This window comes from Pelobates fuscus, chromosome 6 (genome assembly GCF_036172605.1).
Source record: "Pelobates fuscus isolate aPelFus1 chromosome 6, aPelFus1.pri, whole genome shotgun sequence".
In the NCBI taxonomy this organism is placed as follows: domain Eukaryota; kingdom Metazoa; phylum Chordata; class Amphibia; order Anura; family Pelobatidae; genus Pelobates; species Pelobates fuscus.
In genome coordinates, this window is record NC_086322.1 from 138,263,034 (window position 1) to 138,280,611 (window position 17,578).

Here is a 17,578-nt window from a genome sequence, read left to right on the forward strand (position 1 = left end):
AGCCCCATGGTTTCTAGTTACGCCTCTGCTTAGGGACATTGTAACCAAATGCCGTTGAACAGGTTGGAAAAATTAGTAGGGAACACCTTTTTATTCATATTTCAAAGCAACACTACTATAGTGTATTAAGTTTACTTTCATTATTTACTTTTAAAAATATACCCATCTTAGATATAATTAGGCTATTGGCATTGATGGCACAACCATTTCCTATTTTGAGGCAAGGTGCACCAGACACTATTGCAAAAGAGGAAATGAAATGCTAAAAAAACAACAATATACGTAGCTATTAGGAAACAAACACTAATATTTTGTCTTCAAATGACAGAAACACTTAATGTTTTTCCTTTTATTTTAGAGAATGCGTGCCATTGGAAGGGGAGTTACAGGATTCACAGTGGACTGCATACACAAGCAAATATTTTGGACAAACCGTCAAAAAAGAACTATTGAATTTGCAAACACAACTGGAAAGAAATCACAAGTTATTTTGCGAAATCTATTTAATCCTATTCTTATTGCCATTGATTCAATGGAAGGGTAAATAATATTAATATTTAATATGCAGTTTCATGTTTAAGTGCAAACTGAAGGAAACTGTAACAATGATTTAGCAACATATAATTATATATTACTTCAAATAGAAAGGAACCTCCTTGCCAATAAAATCTTTTTTTAGTATAGATTGAGGAACTGAAGAAACGAGCATATAGCTGCACTGATTTTTGCAGGTTACTGCATTTATAAGAGAAGTAATTGTAGATCCAAAGACTTACACGTACTAGGAGATCTATTACCAAGTCCAAAAATCGTATATTCAAATAGTAGGTGTAGATACACCAGAGGTGGGCGTAGAAAAAGTAGTTTAAAATGGATTAACTCTTAAATTGAACTCTGGAACAGAAATAATATTGTACACAGAGGAATGGATAAAAATAAGATCAATTAAAATGGATAAATACAGTACACTCCAAAAAAAATAAAAAATAATTACAAAAAATATCGAAGCATAAAAACAGTTGATAAATAAATAGATAAATACATAAATGCATGAATAAATGAATGAATTAATTAATGGATAAGACCACTAGGTGGTACCCTTGAGGTATGAAAGTCCTCCTTGAGAAAGGGGAATAGTGTACTAAGCAGTGCGTTTATTCCAAGTGAATTTCAGTGAATTCCAAGTGAATTTCACAGATAAAAAGACACTCCACTGAATTTAATATTTATTTCATTGGGGTTATATCTACAAAATGCTTGAAAAAGCTGCAGATCTCTTGTCTGCAGCTTGTGCAAGCCCTCCCATTCCAACTCTGCCCAGACTTTCTGTGGCTGTCCAATCACAGACGTCCCAATGCAGATTAATGACAAGTCTTTGCAAGGCAGGTTACCAGGAAGTAACAGGGCTGGTTGTCTTATTGAAAGTCACAGTGGTGGGATAACAAGTTTAATTTATAAAAATTGCCATTTTCTATTGAAATCTTCACTTTTTGTAAGATGAAAAAAAAGAGTACACACACTTCAAACATAGAACACTTCAGCAAGCTACAGTGTTTTAAGCTTTTGTAGTGTTAGCTTAATGAAAAAAATAGCTAAATGAAATGATAGCATAATTGGAGAAAAACATTATCCAAACTGCAGTTACATTTGCAGTTTGCTTGTTTTTGTTTTAAAATGTTAAAGGGACATTGTACACACTCAGACCACTTCAGCTCATTGAAGTTGTCTGGGTGCCACCTCTGTCACCCTTAACCCTGAGCATGTAATTATAGCAGTTTTTAAAAACTGCAATAATTACCTTGCTGGGTTAAGTCCTTCTCTAGTGGCTGTCTACCAGACAGCCACTAGAGAGACTTCATGGTTCTTAGACAACAATTTGCAGTCTAAACGAAGCTGGACGTCCTCACGGGAATCCCCATAAGAAAGCATTAGGTCTCCACAGCCGGCGGACGTCAGCGGGGGAGGGGCGTGGGCGGAGCCTGACTCAGTGCCGAGGGACATTGATACTGGATTCAGGTAAGTGTCTGAAGGGGTTTTAACCCCTTCAGCAAGGAGGGTGGGGGGAAAATGGGTTTGCTTTCCTGGCACTAGAGAATCCCTTTAAGATTACTTTAAATGATGGAGAATTATCATTAATTCTCTTAATGAATAGCCTGGAAAGTGTTCTGTTTTAAAAAGTGGTGGTAAAGTGTTAGAGGGGAGGAATCAATGGATTGTGTCTGCTGGCTCTACTGGCTTCCATTATAACTGCCTAGCTTTTGGTACTTTGGACCACTTTTGTAGACCAGAACACATTGCTGACTGCCAGGTGCAAAATACAGAGTTTGTAGCAGTGGTTGACAGGAAGCTAAAATGGAGGTGTCCGGTTAGATAAATGTGTTGATTTCTACTTGGGATTTGATTTTTTTACACCTCACAAATACATATTGTTAAATATAGGGCAAAGTAAACAATTTATAAACAAAACTGGGAAGTAAGAATTCCCTCTAAGTTTATGTACTTTATTCCAAATAGAGTGTGTACTTATTTTTAATGTAGAAACATTGTTAGTGAAGGGGTTACAAGCACATGCTGCTCCTTTTAATTTTGCATACAAATATAGTATATATATATATATATATATATATATATATATATGCAGATAGTGGATAGAGCACTCCAGAGGTCTTGTTTAAAGATTATTTATTCGGTGTAGAAAAATCTGATCAGATTAGAATGATTTTTCTACACCGAATAAATAATCTTAAACAAGACCTCTGGAGTGCTCTATCCACTATCTGCATATATATCCACGCTCTGCAGCACCGAGGCTTTTTTTCATTGGAATTCATTTAAAGGTAGAGTGCCAGATTTTGAACATTTTATCTATCTATCTATATATATATATATATATATATATATATATATATATATATATATATATATACACTATATTTGTATGCAAAATTAAAAGGAGCAGCATGTGCTTGTAACCCCTTCACTAACAATGTTTCTACATTAAAAATAAGTACACACTCTATTTGGAATATATATATATATATAGTAATGATCATTAATGAAAATATAGCTTGTGCCAGTAGTAATGATCATTAATGAAAATATGACCACTAGTGGCCACAGCAAATATTGCAGGATGTGTAAATCTTAACAGATCTTAACAAATTTCTCCAATCCTTTTTCAGTTTTATATGAATAATGCCCTATTGAATTCAGATATATTTTTCTCATATGAATTGAGAAGGGTGCTAATAAGTGTGTTTCACATATATTTAACAAAGGCTTTTTGTTAGTTGTTTTTTGGTTTATAAACCTGTGTTATGTTTGTTATCAGTGAGAGCACAGTTTCTTTGTGTATTTTTTGAACAAAGGATCAGCAGTCGTCTTTGCTCATATTGATCAAGGGTGCCAATATAAGTGGAAGGCACTGTAACTGTTTGTTTTCTAATTAAGCTACGACCTACAGTAAGGGTAAGACTTATGGAATATTGAAGTTTTAATTTAACAACTATAAATGAACTACCTGTTGATTACACCAGTTCTTAGACCATATCATGGTTCAAGACCTTGGTAATGGCTGCTTACTATATGAAAAATAGGTACTCTAAGCACTATAGCTGATTGTAGTAGTTATGGTAGTATGAGACAATTGATGCTGTCTTCAGTTCATTGAGGACTCTTTTACTAATGCATTAACACATCTGCTATCACTGAAACTATATTTTTCTTTTTTTTTCTTCAGACTTCTGTTCTGGTCTTCTGAGGGACCTCTGTACACCATTCAAAGAGCAAATCTGTCCGGAAATAATATGACATCTGTTATTGAAGCTAAAGGAGAAATAAAGAGTCTAACACTGGATACAATGGACAAGAGAATTTATTGGCTCGTATTTGAAAGGAAGACTGGGGTGTCAAGCATTGGTTCATGCACTTACAATGGGGATTTGACATTAGTACTCAAATATATAGTGATGTAAGTCTGGACATTGGGCTAATGCACAAAATATTACACTGAATTCACTTCACCTTTTCCCTGATGATTAAATCATGATCATGAGATATAATTAATTCATAATATGCAGAGAAATTACAATCTGGATTTATTGAAGAATAGATTATTATATGTAAGACAACAAATTAAAAACAGAAGGTTATTCATTAAACTCCAAAATTTCTTAAATGAATTACTAATAGTAAAACCGAGGCAAAAAAAGCCAAGCTGTGACTATGGCTGTGATTAAAAAATATTTCAGATCAGCTATTTTTACCTTAGTTTTACCATTCGAAAATAATTTGCTAAAATTTGTAGTTTAGTGAACAGCCCTTGTAATATTTTGAGCTAATATAGTAAACACAAATTATTAATTATTATTATTATTGCCATTTATATAGCACCAACAGATTCCGTAGCACTTTACAATATTAAATAGATTGCAGGATAAAACTTACCAGGAAAGGTTAAAGGAACTTAACATGTGTAGCTTGGAGGAAAGACGAGACAGGGGGAATATGATAGAAACATTTAAATACATAAAGGGAATCAACAAAATAAAGGAGGAGACTATTTAAAAGAAGAAAAACTACCACAACAAGAGGACATTAAATTACAGGGGCAAAGGTTTAAAAATAATATCAGGAAGTATTACTTTACTGAGAGGGTAGTGGATGCATGGAATAGCCTTCCAGCTGAAGTGGTAGAGGTTAACACGGTGAGGGAGTTTAAGCATGTGTGGGATAGGCATAAGGCTCTCCTAACTATAGGATAAGGCCAGGGACTAATTAAATGTATTTTGAAATATTGGGCAGACTAGAGGAGCCGAATGGTTCTTATCTGCCGTCACATTCTATGTTTCTATGTTTCTATTATGACAGGGGAGGATTTACCTATAAATAGGACAATTACAAGAAAACTTACAGGAATGATAGGTTGAAGAGGACCCTGCTCAAACAATCTTACAGTCTATAGGAGGTGGGGTATAAAAACACATTAGGACAGGAAATAGAAATCAAATAAGGTGGGAGTGATGCAGAGCTGGAGGAGCGAGTAAAGTGCTGCCCTTTAGGAGAGAGCAAGAGACATATATGTGAGTTAGAGGTTACTCTGGAAGGCCATAAGCTTTCCTAAAGAAATGGGTTTTAAGATACTTCTTTAACGATTGAAGACTAGGGGAGAGTCTGATGGCAGTAGGCAGGCTATTCCATAGAAAGGGAACCGGCTGCGAGAAGTCCATCAACAAGCGTGAGTTAGCCGTACGGGTGCGAGCAGCGGACAGGAGAAGGTCACGGGCTTTGCAGAGAGACCGAGAAGGGGCATACCTATGGATCTGTGAAGACATATAAGAGGGGCTAGAATTGTTCAGTGCTTTATAGGTATGGGTTAGCACTTTAAATTGACTCCTATAGGATACAGGAAACCAATGTAAGGACTGACAGAGGGGTGAGGTGTGAGAGGACCAACTAGAGAGGAAAATCAATCTGGTGGCAGCATTCATTACAGACTGTAGAGGGGCAATAGGGCTTTAGGGAATACCAATCAGGAGAGGGTTACAATAGTCCATGCATAAAGTAGCAGATGCAGGCTATGTTGTTAAGATGGAATCTACAGGATTTGGCAACATACTGGATGTGAGGCTCAAAGGTGAGGCCAGAGTCAAGTATGACGCCAAGACAGCACGCTTGCAAGGATGGACTTATGTGGACCTATGTGGAAAGTGTTCTGTTTTTAAAAGTCGTGCTAAAGTGTGGGGGGCACTCCAGGATTCTCTAGTGCCAGGAAAACGGGTTTGTTTTCCTGACCCTAAAGAATCCCCTTTAAGGTCACTTTGAATGATGGAGAATTCTCACTTTAATGAATAGCCTGGAAAGTGTTCTGTTTTAAAAAGTGGTGCTAAAGTGTTAGAGGAGAGTTATCAATGGATTGTGTCTGCTGGCTCTACTGGCTTCCATGATAACTGCCTACCTTTTGTTACTTTAGAACACTTTTGTAGACCAGAACACATTAAAGGGAGAGGGAAAAAGAGGAGGATCAGTATTAGGAGGAGGAAAGACAAGGAGCTCAGTTTTAGTGAGATTGAGTTTCCGAAAGTGGGAGGACATCCAGTCAGAGATGGAAGAAAGGCAAGCAGTGACACATTGCTGGACAGCGGGGGAGAGGTCTGGGGCGGAGAGGTATATCTGGGTGTCATCAGCGCACAGGTGGTAGTGGAATCCAAAAGAGGTAATAAGTTTGCTAAGAGAGGCAGTATAAAGAGAAAATAGAAGGGGACCAAGGACAGAGCCTTGTGGGACTCCAATCCAAACAGGACAAGGTATCAATAAAAAAGGAGACACTGAATGAGCATTGGGAGAGATAAGAGGAAAACCACGAGAGGACAGAGTCATGGAGACCGAGTAACTGAAGAGTTTGAAGAAAGTTAGCATGATCAACAGTGTCAAAGGCAGCAGAGAGGTCAAGAAGAATTAGTATGGAGTAGTGGCCTCTGGATTTAGCTGCGATTAGGTCGTTATTAACTTTGAGAAGAGCAGTCTCAGTAGAGTGGAGAGTGCAGAAGCCAGATTGAAGAGGGTCAAGGAGAGAGTTGGAATTGAGGAAGTGAGACGCACGGGCACAGACAAGTCTTTCCATAAGCTTTGAGGAAAAAAGGAGTAGGGATATGGGACGATAGTTAGAGGGAGGACGGGTCAAGAGATGCTTTTTTTCAGGATATGTACTACAGTGGCATGTTTAAGGTCAGCAGGGACAACGCCAGAAGAGAGAGAGCAGTTGAAGATGTGTGTTAAGGAAGGCACAAGACAAGGGAAGAGAGATCTGATAAGGTGAGATGGGACAGGATCGAGCGGGCAAGTGGTGGGGCGATAGAAAAGGAGAAGCGCAGCCACCTCTTGTTCAGGCATGATCTTCATGTGGTTGAGAAAGAGAATGGCAAGGTGGGGAGAATTATTTTCCCTTGTTCAATCTTGTCGGTAAAGTAGCATGCAAAGCTATCGGATGTAAGGTTAGCTTGGGGGGTGGCCACAGCAGGGCAAAGAAGAGAGTTAAAGGTGTCAAGTGTCAAAGAGACACCTGGGATTGCTGGTGCATGAACTAATGAGAGAGAAAAAATATGAATGTTTGGCGAGGGCAAGGGCTGCGCTGTATAAACACAACATGAATCTGTAATGAAGAAAGTCTGCCTGGGTGCGAGACTTTATTAGGCAGATGTAAGATTCTATTAATCTGTAAATTATGTGTAATTAATATATATAATAAAATAAGGATATAAAGGTGTGTTAATTGGATAATTACAGGATATTTTGTAAATATTTACCTTTTTATTTCTTAGTTCTTCAAGACAAAGCGTTTCTGGATTTTCACTTTTCTCTGATCATATCTACTATTCAGAGTGGAATTCTGGTTCAATCCGAAGAGTCAATAAATATTCAGGGAAGGATACCACCACAATCATCTTAAAACCAACCATTTCAGAAATTGGAAACCTACTAGTAGTACCTCCAGAAGACGTTTTCAATGCTTCCTATCCCTCTCATAGTTCTGGTAAGCTATTAAAACAGATATAAAAAAAATGTTCAATACTGTTCCATTCCTGTATACAAGGTCCATTGGTAAGTGTAACTCTTGTAGAGACATTCACTAATAAGTTTCAGATTAGTTCCCATTTGCCATTGGGTTTTATTTGTGATATTTCTCTTTGACAGTGACATTGTTAACTCTTTGAAAGCCCTGACAGACACCTGGCAAATGTCGGTATGTGTCTGGATAGCTGACTAAATGGGAAATGTTTAGTGGGTAGGTGAAAAAGATAGACTGGTTAGGTGTTTGTTTGTGACTTGGTAGGTAACTGAATGAGTAAGACTATTTGACTGGATGGTTAAGAGGAATGTATGGAAATAAATTAGTGACTGGGAGTTGAATGAGATTGGTTGAAGGACCAGGTAGGTGAATGTCACTGGATGGATGACTGGAAATCTGGCTGTGATTTTGTGTATGTAATAGGGAGGGTGTGTGACTGGAAAATGGAGTGACTGGGTGTTTGACTGAGAGGGTGAGTGGGGGTATACAACTGTGTTAGTGACTGGGGACTACATACAACTAAGTAGAAATATGTGATTAGATTGGTGTGTGGGTGCATGTGAATAGTCTGTGAAATTGACTTTGTGGTGGTAGAGGACTTGGTATATTGCTGGATATGTGCTCGCATAGAGGTATTTGATTTTGTGGGTGATGTGACTGACTTGGTGGAGATAGATTACTTAGTATTTGACTAGGTTGGTGAATGGCTGAATACAAATGAGAGTGAATGCAAATGAGTTGTGACTAAGTGTGTGACTGGGAGCATTAATTAAATGATTTACATAAATTCATTACTTATCTTTCCATTCCAAAAAAATATCCTACAGTTGATGTACTTTCCAGGACTCTTGTTATAGGGCATCTCTGTCTGTCATGGAGTGGTGCTTAACCTCACAAGCCTGGTTAGGCCTTAAATATACATAAAAAAAGTAAAAGTTGACATGCAACGCCCAGAATCTACATTACAGAGCAGTGGTGATGATCTACTATTAAATAATACATACATGCAATAAAAAGTACATGAAACTAAAAAGACTAAACCCAGACATTGCATTCATCCAAGAGCCACATCTACCCCGATCTGCCCAGGTTTCCCTCCGAGACAACACATATTTCCTAGCCGCAGAGGCGAGAACCTTCCGTAACCACAATGGAGTAGCAATCCTAGTACACAAGAGATTCCCTATACACCTAACCCAAGTGACCTCTGACCCAGAAGGTAGATACATCCTAGCGACAGGCCGCATCCACTCAAAACCCATACACCTAATAAATATAAATGCCCCCAATACTCCTACACCACAATTCTGGAACCATATGTCCTACAAGATCCATTCACTGCCCACTGGGATCGTACTACTAGGAGGCGACCTTAATGCCACCCCGTCACCAGCAGCTGACAGAAGCACACGCCCCGGACTAGTCAGATCCCACGGTATGGGCACACAGGACAAACAACTCCACCACTTTATCCATAAGACGGGACTCATAGATGCATGGAGGGCACAACACCCCAGTCATAAAGACTACACCTACTACTCACACCCACACAACACCTATTCACGTATAGACCTCTTCCTAACCAACCATGCAGACTTCACAAAAATACAAAAAAACGGAATAGGCACCGACCATGCGGACATCGCAATCTACCTTAGCGATCGCCACAGCTCCACCCTGTGGACATGGAGACTCAACACATCCCTCCTCAAAGACCCACAGGTCAAAAAGCAGATAACCACATACTTCTCGGAAAACCTAACAACAGATGTTCCTATGACAATGGTGTGGGCGGCCCACAAAGCCGTGATCCGCGGCTCCCTTATCAAAATAGTGACAAACAAAAAGAAACTCAAAACCCCAAAACTCACCCAACTACTCGAAGCCCTCCGTGCAGCGGAGCAGCAACACAAAACAGACCCGAATCCCCAAGCACTACAACAACTCCACGACACGTGTATCTCCATTGGACAACTACTCATAGACGACATGGCCCGAGCCCTAGCATGGACCAAAAGGACATACTACGACAAGTCCAATAAAATGGACACCTTACTGGCCAGCACGCTACGGCCCAGAACCCAACACCCCCATATCTTGACAATAAAGGCCCCAGATGGTACATTGAAAACTTCACCAACCAATATAGCCCAAATCTTCACAACCTTCTACAAAATACTATACAACCACTCCCCCCAAGATAACACATCTAACGCCGACATATACCAGAATACCACCGAATTCCTAACCCACCTTAACCTGCCTAAACTACACACAACGGCCATAGCAGAACTATCAGCACCAATAACCAAAGACGAAATCAACTCCGCCATCTCATCCCTTAAAAGCAATAAAGCCCCAGGCCCGGATGGTTTTGAGGGAGGTTATTACAAAACCTTCCAAGAGGAGCTACTCCCACACATGGAAATCTTATTCCAAGACTTGATGACAGGGACCCCACCGGACAGAGACATGACACAAGCAAACATTCTATTACTCCCTAAGCCAGGTAAAGACTAAAAGCATTCTGACTCATCTCCCTCATAAATCACGACAGCAAGATATTCGCCAAGATCCTGGCAGGGAGACTGAATCCATACCTAACACACTTAATCCACGCAGAACAAGTGGGATTCATCCCCGGCAGACAAGCGACGAAACATTGACATAATCTGGACACTGGCTACAGCCAAGACCCCATCCATAGCCCTCTCACTCGACCCTGAAAAAGCATTTGACCACGTAAAATGGCCCTACATGTTCACGCTACTAGAACACCTAAGAATACCACCCCATATATCACAGCAGTATGTGCACTATATACCAACGTATCAGCACAAATAAAGATAACCGGATAAACTTGCCCGCTATTCAATATAAACAATGGCACCTGACAAGGATGCCCTCTATCCCCACTACTTTTTGTGCTGACTCTTGAACAACTCCTCCAGGCTATCAGGGAACACCCCTGATCACCGGGGCTAAGATAGAGAGCCAAGAGTTCCTAGTTTCCGGATACGCAGACGACGTCCTGCTTACCCTGACCAACCCCGTCCCATCCATGAACGCACTACTCCCACTCTCCTACAGCGCTATCTCAGGATACAAGGTTAACATGGATAAATCTAGTGCACACCCCATAAACCTCTCCCAGACAAATATCACCCAAATCACCTCAGACAATCACATACGCATCTCACCCACATCTCTCACATACCTCGGTATCAAACTGCCTGCGGACCCTACTGCACTCCACAGACTAAATTACACACCCATGATCGAAAAACTTATATCAGACATGGAAACCTGGGCAGACAAACCCATATCCTGGATCGGGAGAATACACTCGGTCAAAATGAATCCTACCCCGAATTCTATTCCTGTTCCATGCCCTACCCACCCCCATTACAAAACATGATCTCGTCCCGTTACAATGGGCAATCGACCGTTTTATATGGCAGAACAAGAGACACAGAGTATCCCGCAACATATAGTGCGGTGTAAGTGACAAGAGACCTACACCTATAAGTGGAGCGCTCAAAAACATATACAGCTTACCCAACGTTAATTCATTCAATGATGCAGTATCAGGTACATGTTAAAAATACAAAGGAATACAATATAGTGCAGATGGTATATAAAGTGGCAATGCAGCAATAATGGTTATATTGAGGTGAACATATACACTCACATTTTAAGGAGCCTGTATATGGAAAACACTGGCTCCGTATTACGGCTTGTGTGCTTATAATGGTAGCACCACCCTTCTACTTCAGCTTGGATGAGTTCTCAAAGACATAAAAGAGAATGGACCAATGTGTAGATTTTGGCAGTGGAGAAACACAATTATAGGTGAATAAATGAGGTGCTCACCTGGTCCTGAGCCTGTGGGTCCCGGCTCTAGGTATATAAGTATTATACCAATTCAAGTGGGGATGGTACTACCCCTATGAAGATCCCTTGGAGGCTCCAAAAAGGACTTGAGAAAAATTTGAAAAAGTAACAAATTTATTGATATACAACAAATTTAAAAGCAAAAAATAAATATATCTTTAAAAAAGTTCTCAATAAAAGTCTTTTAAAATGGCCAATACGCGTTTCACTGTCAAAATAGAGCTTCTCCAGTCAGCTGTAGTGTTGGTCCTCTGGATCTTCATTTTTAAATGTCTTTTGGGTCTTCCCCTTTAATGGATTAAGTCTTTATTGTCCAATCTCTATTGAGTTTACATTGCCCCTATGAAGGGAAATGTGTGTGTGTGCCTTTAATTGGTGGGGGTGCTCGGCGCCTTTATTTGTTTGTATTCTCATTGGTGGGCAGTGGTGGTTGGCGGAAGTTTATTCTAAGCTATCCGGGCGGTTGGCGGAAGTGACGTCACGGACCCACGTGAGCGTCACTTCGCCGCCGCCCGGAATCCCCCGAGCCCTCCGACCCTGCCGCACATCACACTTGCGTGCAGGTCGGAGGGAAGCTGCCAATCAGGACAAGTGGAGTGTGGGAGGGGGTGGTCCGCGGGCACGCCGATCTGTGCCGCCCAGAGGGCGTGTCGGCTTGTCCGTTGGCTCCTCCCGCTCCAGAGTCTGACTGACAGCTTTCCTGTGAATAGAAATATGCAGGAAAAAAAATTCAAACGAAGAGGAGTGCAGATGAAATAAAGATTAAATGGGAATAAAGATGAGGGAATATATGGATGGGGAGAGGGATTGAAGTGAAATAATGAAAAGGGAAAAATGGAATATAAAATTCAATATAAAAATAGAATAAATAAATAGAAATAATAATAATAATAAAAAATAGTAGTAATAAAATATAAAAAATAAAATATAAAATATAAAAATAAAAACTGAAAAATAAATAAATAAAAAAAATAAAAAAAATAAAATCATAAAATAAAAATAAAATAAAATAAAAAATAAAAAATAAAAATAAAATAATAAAAAATAAAAAATAAAATAAAAAATACAAAATAATGAAAATAAAAATAAAGAGAAAAAGAAAAGAAAAAAAGGAAAAAAAGAAAAGGAAAGAATAAAGGGAGGAAGGAAAAAGAGAGGTTATACAACAAATATAATAATGGTTGCATATCCAAATAAATGTGCAATTATAAAGTGCTTTCTAGTGCTTATACAGTGCTTAATACATATAAAGTGGCGGTGTGGTATATATCCTCATGGATATTACATATATCCAATGGTGATTGAAATTAATATTTATATTTATATTGTTATACTGTGGTCTTCAGAGTGCAGAGTGGATCATGGGTAATAATCCCCTAATTGAGGGTGGGATATATATGTATATATGTTATTGTGTATATGTGGTATATATATATATAGGGCAAACGAATGTGTAAAAAAAAATGAGAGAAGAAAATATGTGAGTAAAACATACCTACTTAAATGAAATGGCAAAGTTCGAAGTCTATATTCAAACCTCGGGGTTTTAAAGTCCCGAGGTTGAATATCCATCTCATCTCACTTTGTCCTAATAATTTATTAAGATCCCCTCCTCGCCAGTTGCCCTTAACCTTATGGATGCCCATGAATTTAAGTGCAGTGGGGTCGCTGTTATGTGCCAGGGTAAAGTGATGCGATACACTGTGTCCCTCAAATTTTTTCTTTATATTTCTAGTGTGTTCTTCTATCCTGGTATGTAGATTTCGTTTAGTACGTCCCACATATTTCAAATCACAGGGGCATTCCAGTAGGTATATTATATTCTTTGAGTAACAGGTTATGAGATCTTTAATGGGGAATTCCTCGTTATTGTTAAAATTCTTGAATTTTTTAATATGCCTTTTTTTGTTATTTGTATTTCTACATGCTAAGCATGTACCGCATCCATAAAAGCCTTTTCCTTTATCTAAAAAAGTGGTAGTCTTTGCTTTTTTTAAATGTTTTTTTACCAGGAGCCTATTTAGATTGGCAGCGCCCCTGAATATTATTTTGGGTTTGGCTGGCAGAATTTGAGATAGGGCATGATCTTGTAGTAAAATGGGCCAGTGTTTATTTAAAATTTCTAAAGGTCTAAATTTCTAAAGGTTTAAATTTTTAAAGGTCTAAAGTTCGCACCAACTAGGAATCTGAATAAATTCGAATAAACTTCCGCCAACCACCACTGCCCACCAATGAGAATACAAACAAATAAAGGCGCCGAGCACCCCCACCAATTAAAGGCACACACAGACATTTCCCTTCATAGGGGCAATGTAAACTCAATAGAGATTGGACAATAAAGACTTAATCCATTAAAGGGGAAGACCCAAAAGACATTTAAAAATGAAGATCCAGAGGACCAACACTACAGCTGACTGAAGAAGCTCTATTTTGAGAGTGAAACGCGTATTGGCCATTTTAAAGGACTTTTATTGAGAACTTTTTTAAAGATATATTTATTTTTTGCTTTTAAATTTGTTGTATATCAATAAATTTGTTACTTTTTCAAATTTTTCTCAAGTCCTTTTTGGAGCCTCCAAGGGATCTTCATAGGGGTAGTACCATCCCCACTTGAATTGGTTCAATACTTATATACCTAGAGCCGGGACCCACAGGCTCAGGACCAGGTGAGCACCTCATTTATTCACCTATAATTGTGTTTCTCCACTGCCAAAATCTACACATTGGTCCATTCTCTTTTATGTCTTTGAGAACTCATCCAAGCTGAAGTAGAAGGGTGGTGCTACCATTATAAGCACACAAGCCGCAATACGGAGCCAGTGTTTTCCATATACAGGCTCCTTAAAATGTGAGTGTATATGTTCACCACAATATAACCATTATTGCTGCATTGCCACTTTATATACCATCTGCACTATATTGTATTCCTTTGTATTTTTAACATGTACCTGATACTGCATCATTGAATGAATTAACGTTGGGTAAGCTGTATATGTTTTTGAGCGCTCCACTTATAGGTGTAGGTCTCTTGTCACTTACACCGCACTATAATTTACATATCTGTTTAGTGGAATTGAGGATATTTCCACACAAGTGTATAGAGCTGCTTGCAAATCATTTTTCACCTCTTAAAGCATTTTTGTTACACACATTCCTCCGTAAAAAGAGGTAACCTGTGATTGGTATCCCGCAACATACTCTACCGCCCCTTGAGAGGAGGCCTGGAACTACCCCACTTGCACTTTTACTACTTAGCGGTCCAAATGTTGCAAATAGCCCTATGGCACACCCCTCCAGAAACTAGAAGGTGGGTTGAACTGGAATCATTGCTCATGAAATCAGACCTCCCACAATTCTACATCTGGACCCTGAGAGAACACAGAGCACTCCCGAGAACAACATGCCCATCCATTACCATCTCCATCCAATTATGGGACAGGTTTGCCCTTAAGTATGAACATCTACTTCCTCCCCCCTCACCCCCATTTACTGCAACAGGGCATTCACGCCAGGCATGAGACCCAGGGACTTCAGGGGCCTTGAGCGAGCCGGCCTCCAGAGAGTCCACCAACTAAATATAGACGACACTGCAATCTAGAGCAACTTTAACCCCATCTGATTTCTTTAGATACCTCCAACTTAGAAACTACGCCACCCTAACGACGGTGAAAACCGCCGCCAAAACCAAACCGACCTTCTTCGAACAAATCTGCCATGCGGAACAATACCAACAGGGCATGATCACCCAACTCTACACCCACCTCTGTTCCGCCAATGGGAACGGGGCGACCTCCACTTCACTGACAAATGGGAAACTGATTTGGGGGAAACATTAGAAGGCACCGACTGGCAGGACGTATGGGAGGTAAACACCAAAACCTCCATCTGTGTCACAATGCAGGAACAGTCGTACAAAACAATGTTCCGGTGGTATACCACACCGGTCCAATTAAACCATATGAAAAAGACACCCACCGACCTCTGCTGGCGAAACTGCAGAGAAAAAGGGACCTACACCTACATGTGGTGACACTGCCCTAAACTTTTTTGGAATGACATTCAAACGCTAACATCCCAGATACTATCCAGACCTGTAGAACTGAACCCATGGACATTCCTGCTGACCAACCCCTTCGACAACTGGCCCAGACCACAACAAAAACTGCTTAACAAAATAGCCGTATCAGCCAAAGCGCCCTGGCCCAATCCTGGCTACGACCTACCACTCCCCCAATGACCACGGTGCTCAACAAAATTAAAGAATGTCACCTCATGGACAAATTGACGGCCCAAATATGAGACTCAACAAAAATATTCTCCAAGACATGGGAAAGCTACATCGAAAAACAATAGGACACATAGACAGACCAAGGACACGATAAACAAAACAACGACCAAGACACACTCTTTACCCCCCCTCTCCACCCAACCCCTCACCCCATCCTCCCCCACTTTTTACTACTAGGCCGAGATAACCAGTACTCTGGCCTACTGTTCACTACACTAAGCTACCAAAACAAGATGGTAATTTAATCACATTGTTACTGTACGTTAAATATGTTCATTTCATTCGTATTTCTTGTTAAAAACCACTGATAGATGGCAACTACAACACAATTGTTTACAAAATATATCAAGCATATCGCCTATATTTTCTGACCCAAATATATACATTTGAACCACGCATGGGCTTTTGCACAAACTGCAAAACTGCAAAATGTAATACCCACTGTCATTGCAAAAATAAAGAATTATAAAAAAAAAAAAAAGTACATGAAAAAGTTAATGGACGGTGAGCTTGAGATTCTGGTACCCCATGCACTCACCTTACTTCCCTCCTGCTTTGGGCTGTCCAATGCAATAATCAGCTATTAGAGAAATCTCAAAATATTCTAATTGTTCAGTAGATCTTTATAAAAATGTTAATTTAATAGAATTGGCAGGACCATTACAAACTACCTACCAATGTATGTTGCTACATTTTTCATGAGCATTTTAAAAATTATTTCTGATGGGTGTTCTGTAAGCATTGATGTATGAAAAAAATATATGGTACTTTTCTAGTTTCAGGAGCCTGTACATTGGAAAATAATTATTGTTCAAAAATGTGTGAGAAAACCACAGACAGTCAGCACTGTAAATGTATGGAAGGCTATACGCTCTCTGCCAATGGGAGAAACTGTGAGGGTAAGATGTAATTGAGAAACAAGACCTGTAATTATATTATGAAATGTATTTAATACTCTTAAAAGAAACTTTATTTATTGTTTGTATTTTTTTTGATTATTTAAAAAGTGGTTGGAAGCTTAATGGTGGAGATTGTGGTAGAAGGATGATATTTCGGACATAAACTGTGGAAATGTATGTTATTACTTGTCAGAGTCAAAAATGCAGAGACAACTGCTCATTAAGTTGATAAAATATAAAGATTTTCTATTTAACTCATTAATGACAAATAATATGTCAAGAATGATATTAAGGGGATTTCTCTAGCCACTAGTCCTTAAAGAGTTTAAAACATACTCCTCCTCCAACTGTGTTAAAGTTAAATATTTACCAAAGAGGATCAAGTGTAAAGACTGAGTAGACTTTTCAGATTCAGGTATAAGAGGAAGCATTCCAGGGTGGATTGTTTTTATTCTGTCCTAAAGTGCTTTTACAGTGGAGCTAAACTCTCTATAAAAAACACGAATACAATATATGTCACCATTTCTCTCCTTTGTGTTTAGATATTAATGAATGTGCCCTGTGGAATCATGGGTGCACTCTGGGCTGTGAAAATATTCCAGGGTCCTATTACTGTACATGTCCTAAAGGTTATGTTCTTCTTCCGGACAACAGATCATGCCATGGTAAGTCCACCTAGCTCTGGGTCAGTTGACACCCGAGGCGGAGATGTATGTTGGTATCCATATTATTTTTGTAGTTCCCTCCATTCTAGATTTCGGCAGAAGAAAGTGAAACTTCTGCCTAGTGCCTAGAGAGTGCACAGCTATGTTACAAAGAGTGACAGGCAGCACAGGGGTGCTCTATGTAACTCCCTGGTAACCCACAACACTCTGAACGTTTTAGTGCTTTCCAAATGTTCTATGTTGACACAGTTTTTAGACATACATC

The 17,578-nt window shown here is 39.3% G+C and overlaps 1 protein-coding gene across 2 annotated transcripts in view; it reads left to right on the top strand.

The window, feature by feature from the left end:
* Positions 1–17,578, top strand: part of EGF (epidermal growth factor) — a 129,292-nt gene that overhangs the window by 41,260 nt on the left and 70,454 nt on the right. Inside the window, exons 3-7 of one of the 2 annotated variants that reach the window (XM_063458350.1) lie at positions 359–540; positions 3,740–3,970; positions 7,320–7,531; positions 16,526–16,648; positions 17,191–17,313. In XM_063458350.1, coding sequence (XP_063314420.1) covers positions 359–540; positions 3,740–3,970; positions 7,320–7,531; positions 16,526–16,648; positions 17,191–17,313 — 871 coding nt within the window. The remainder of the gene's footprint in view (positions 1–358; positions 541–3,739; positions 3,971–7,319; positions 7,532–16,525; positions 16,649–17,190; positions 17,314–17,578) is intronic. The other variant, XM_063458351.1, reaches the window with a different exon arrangement.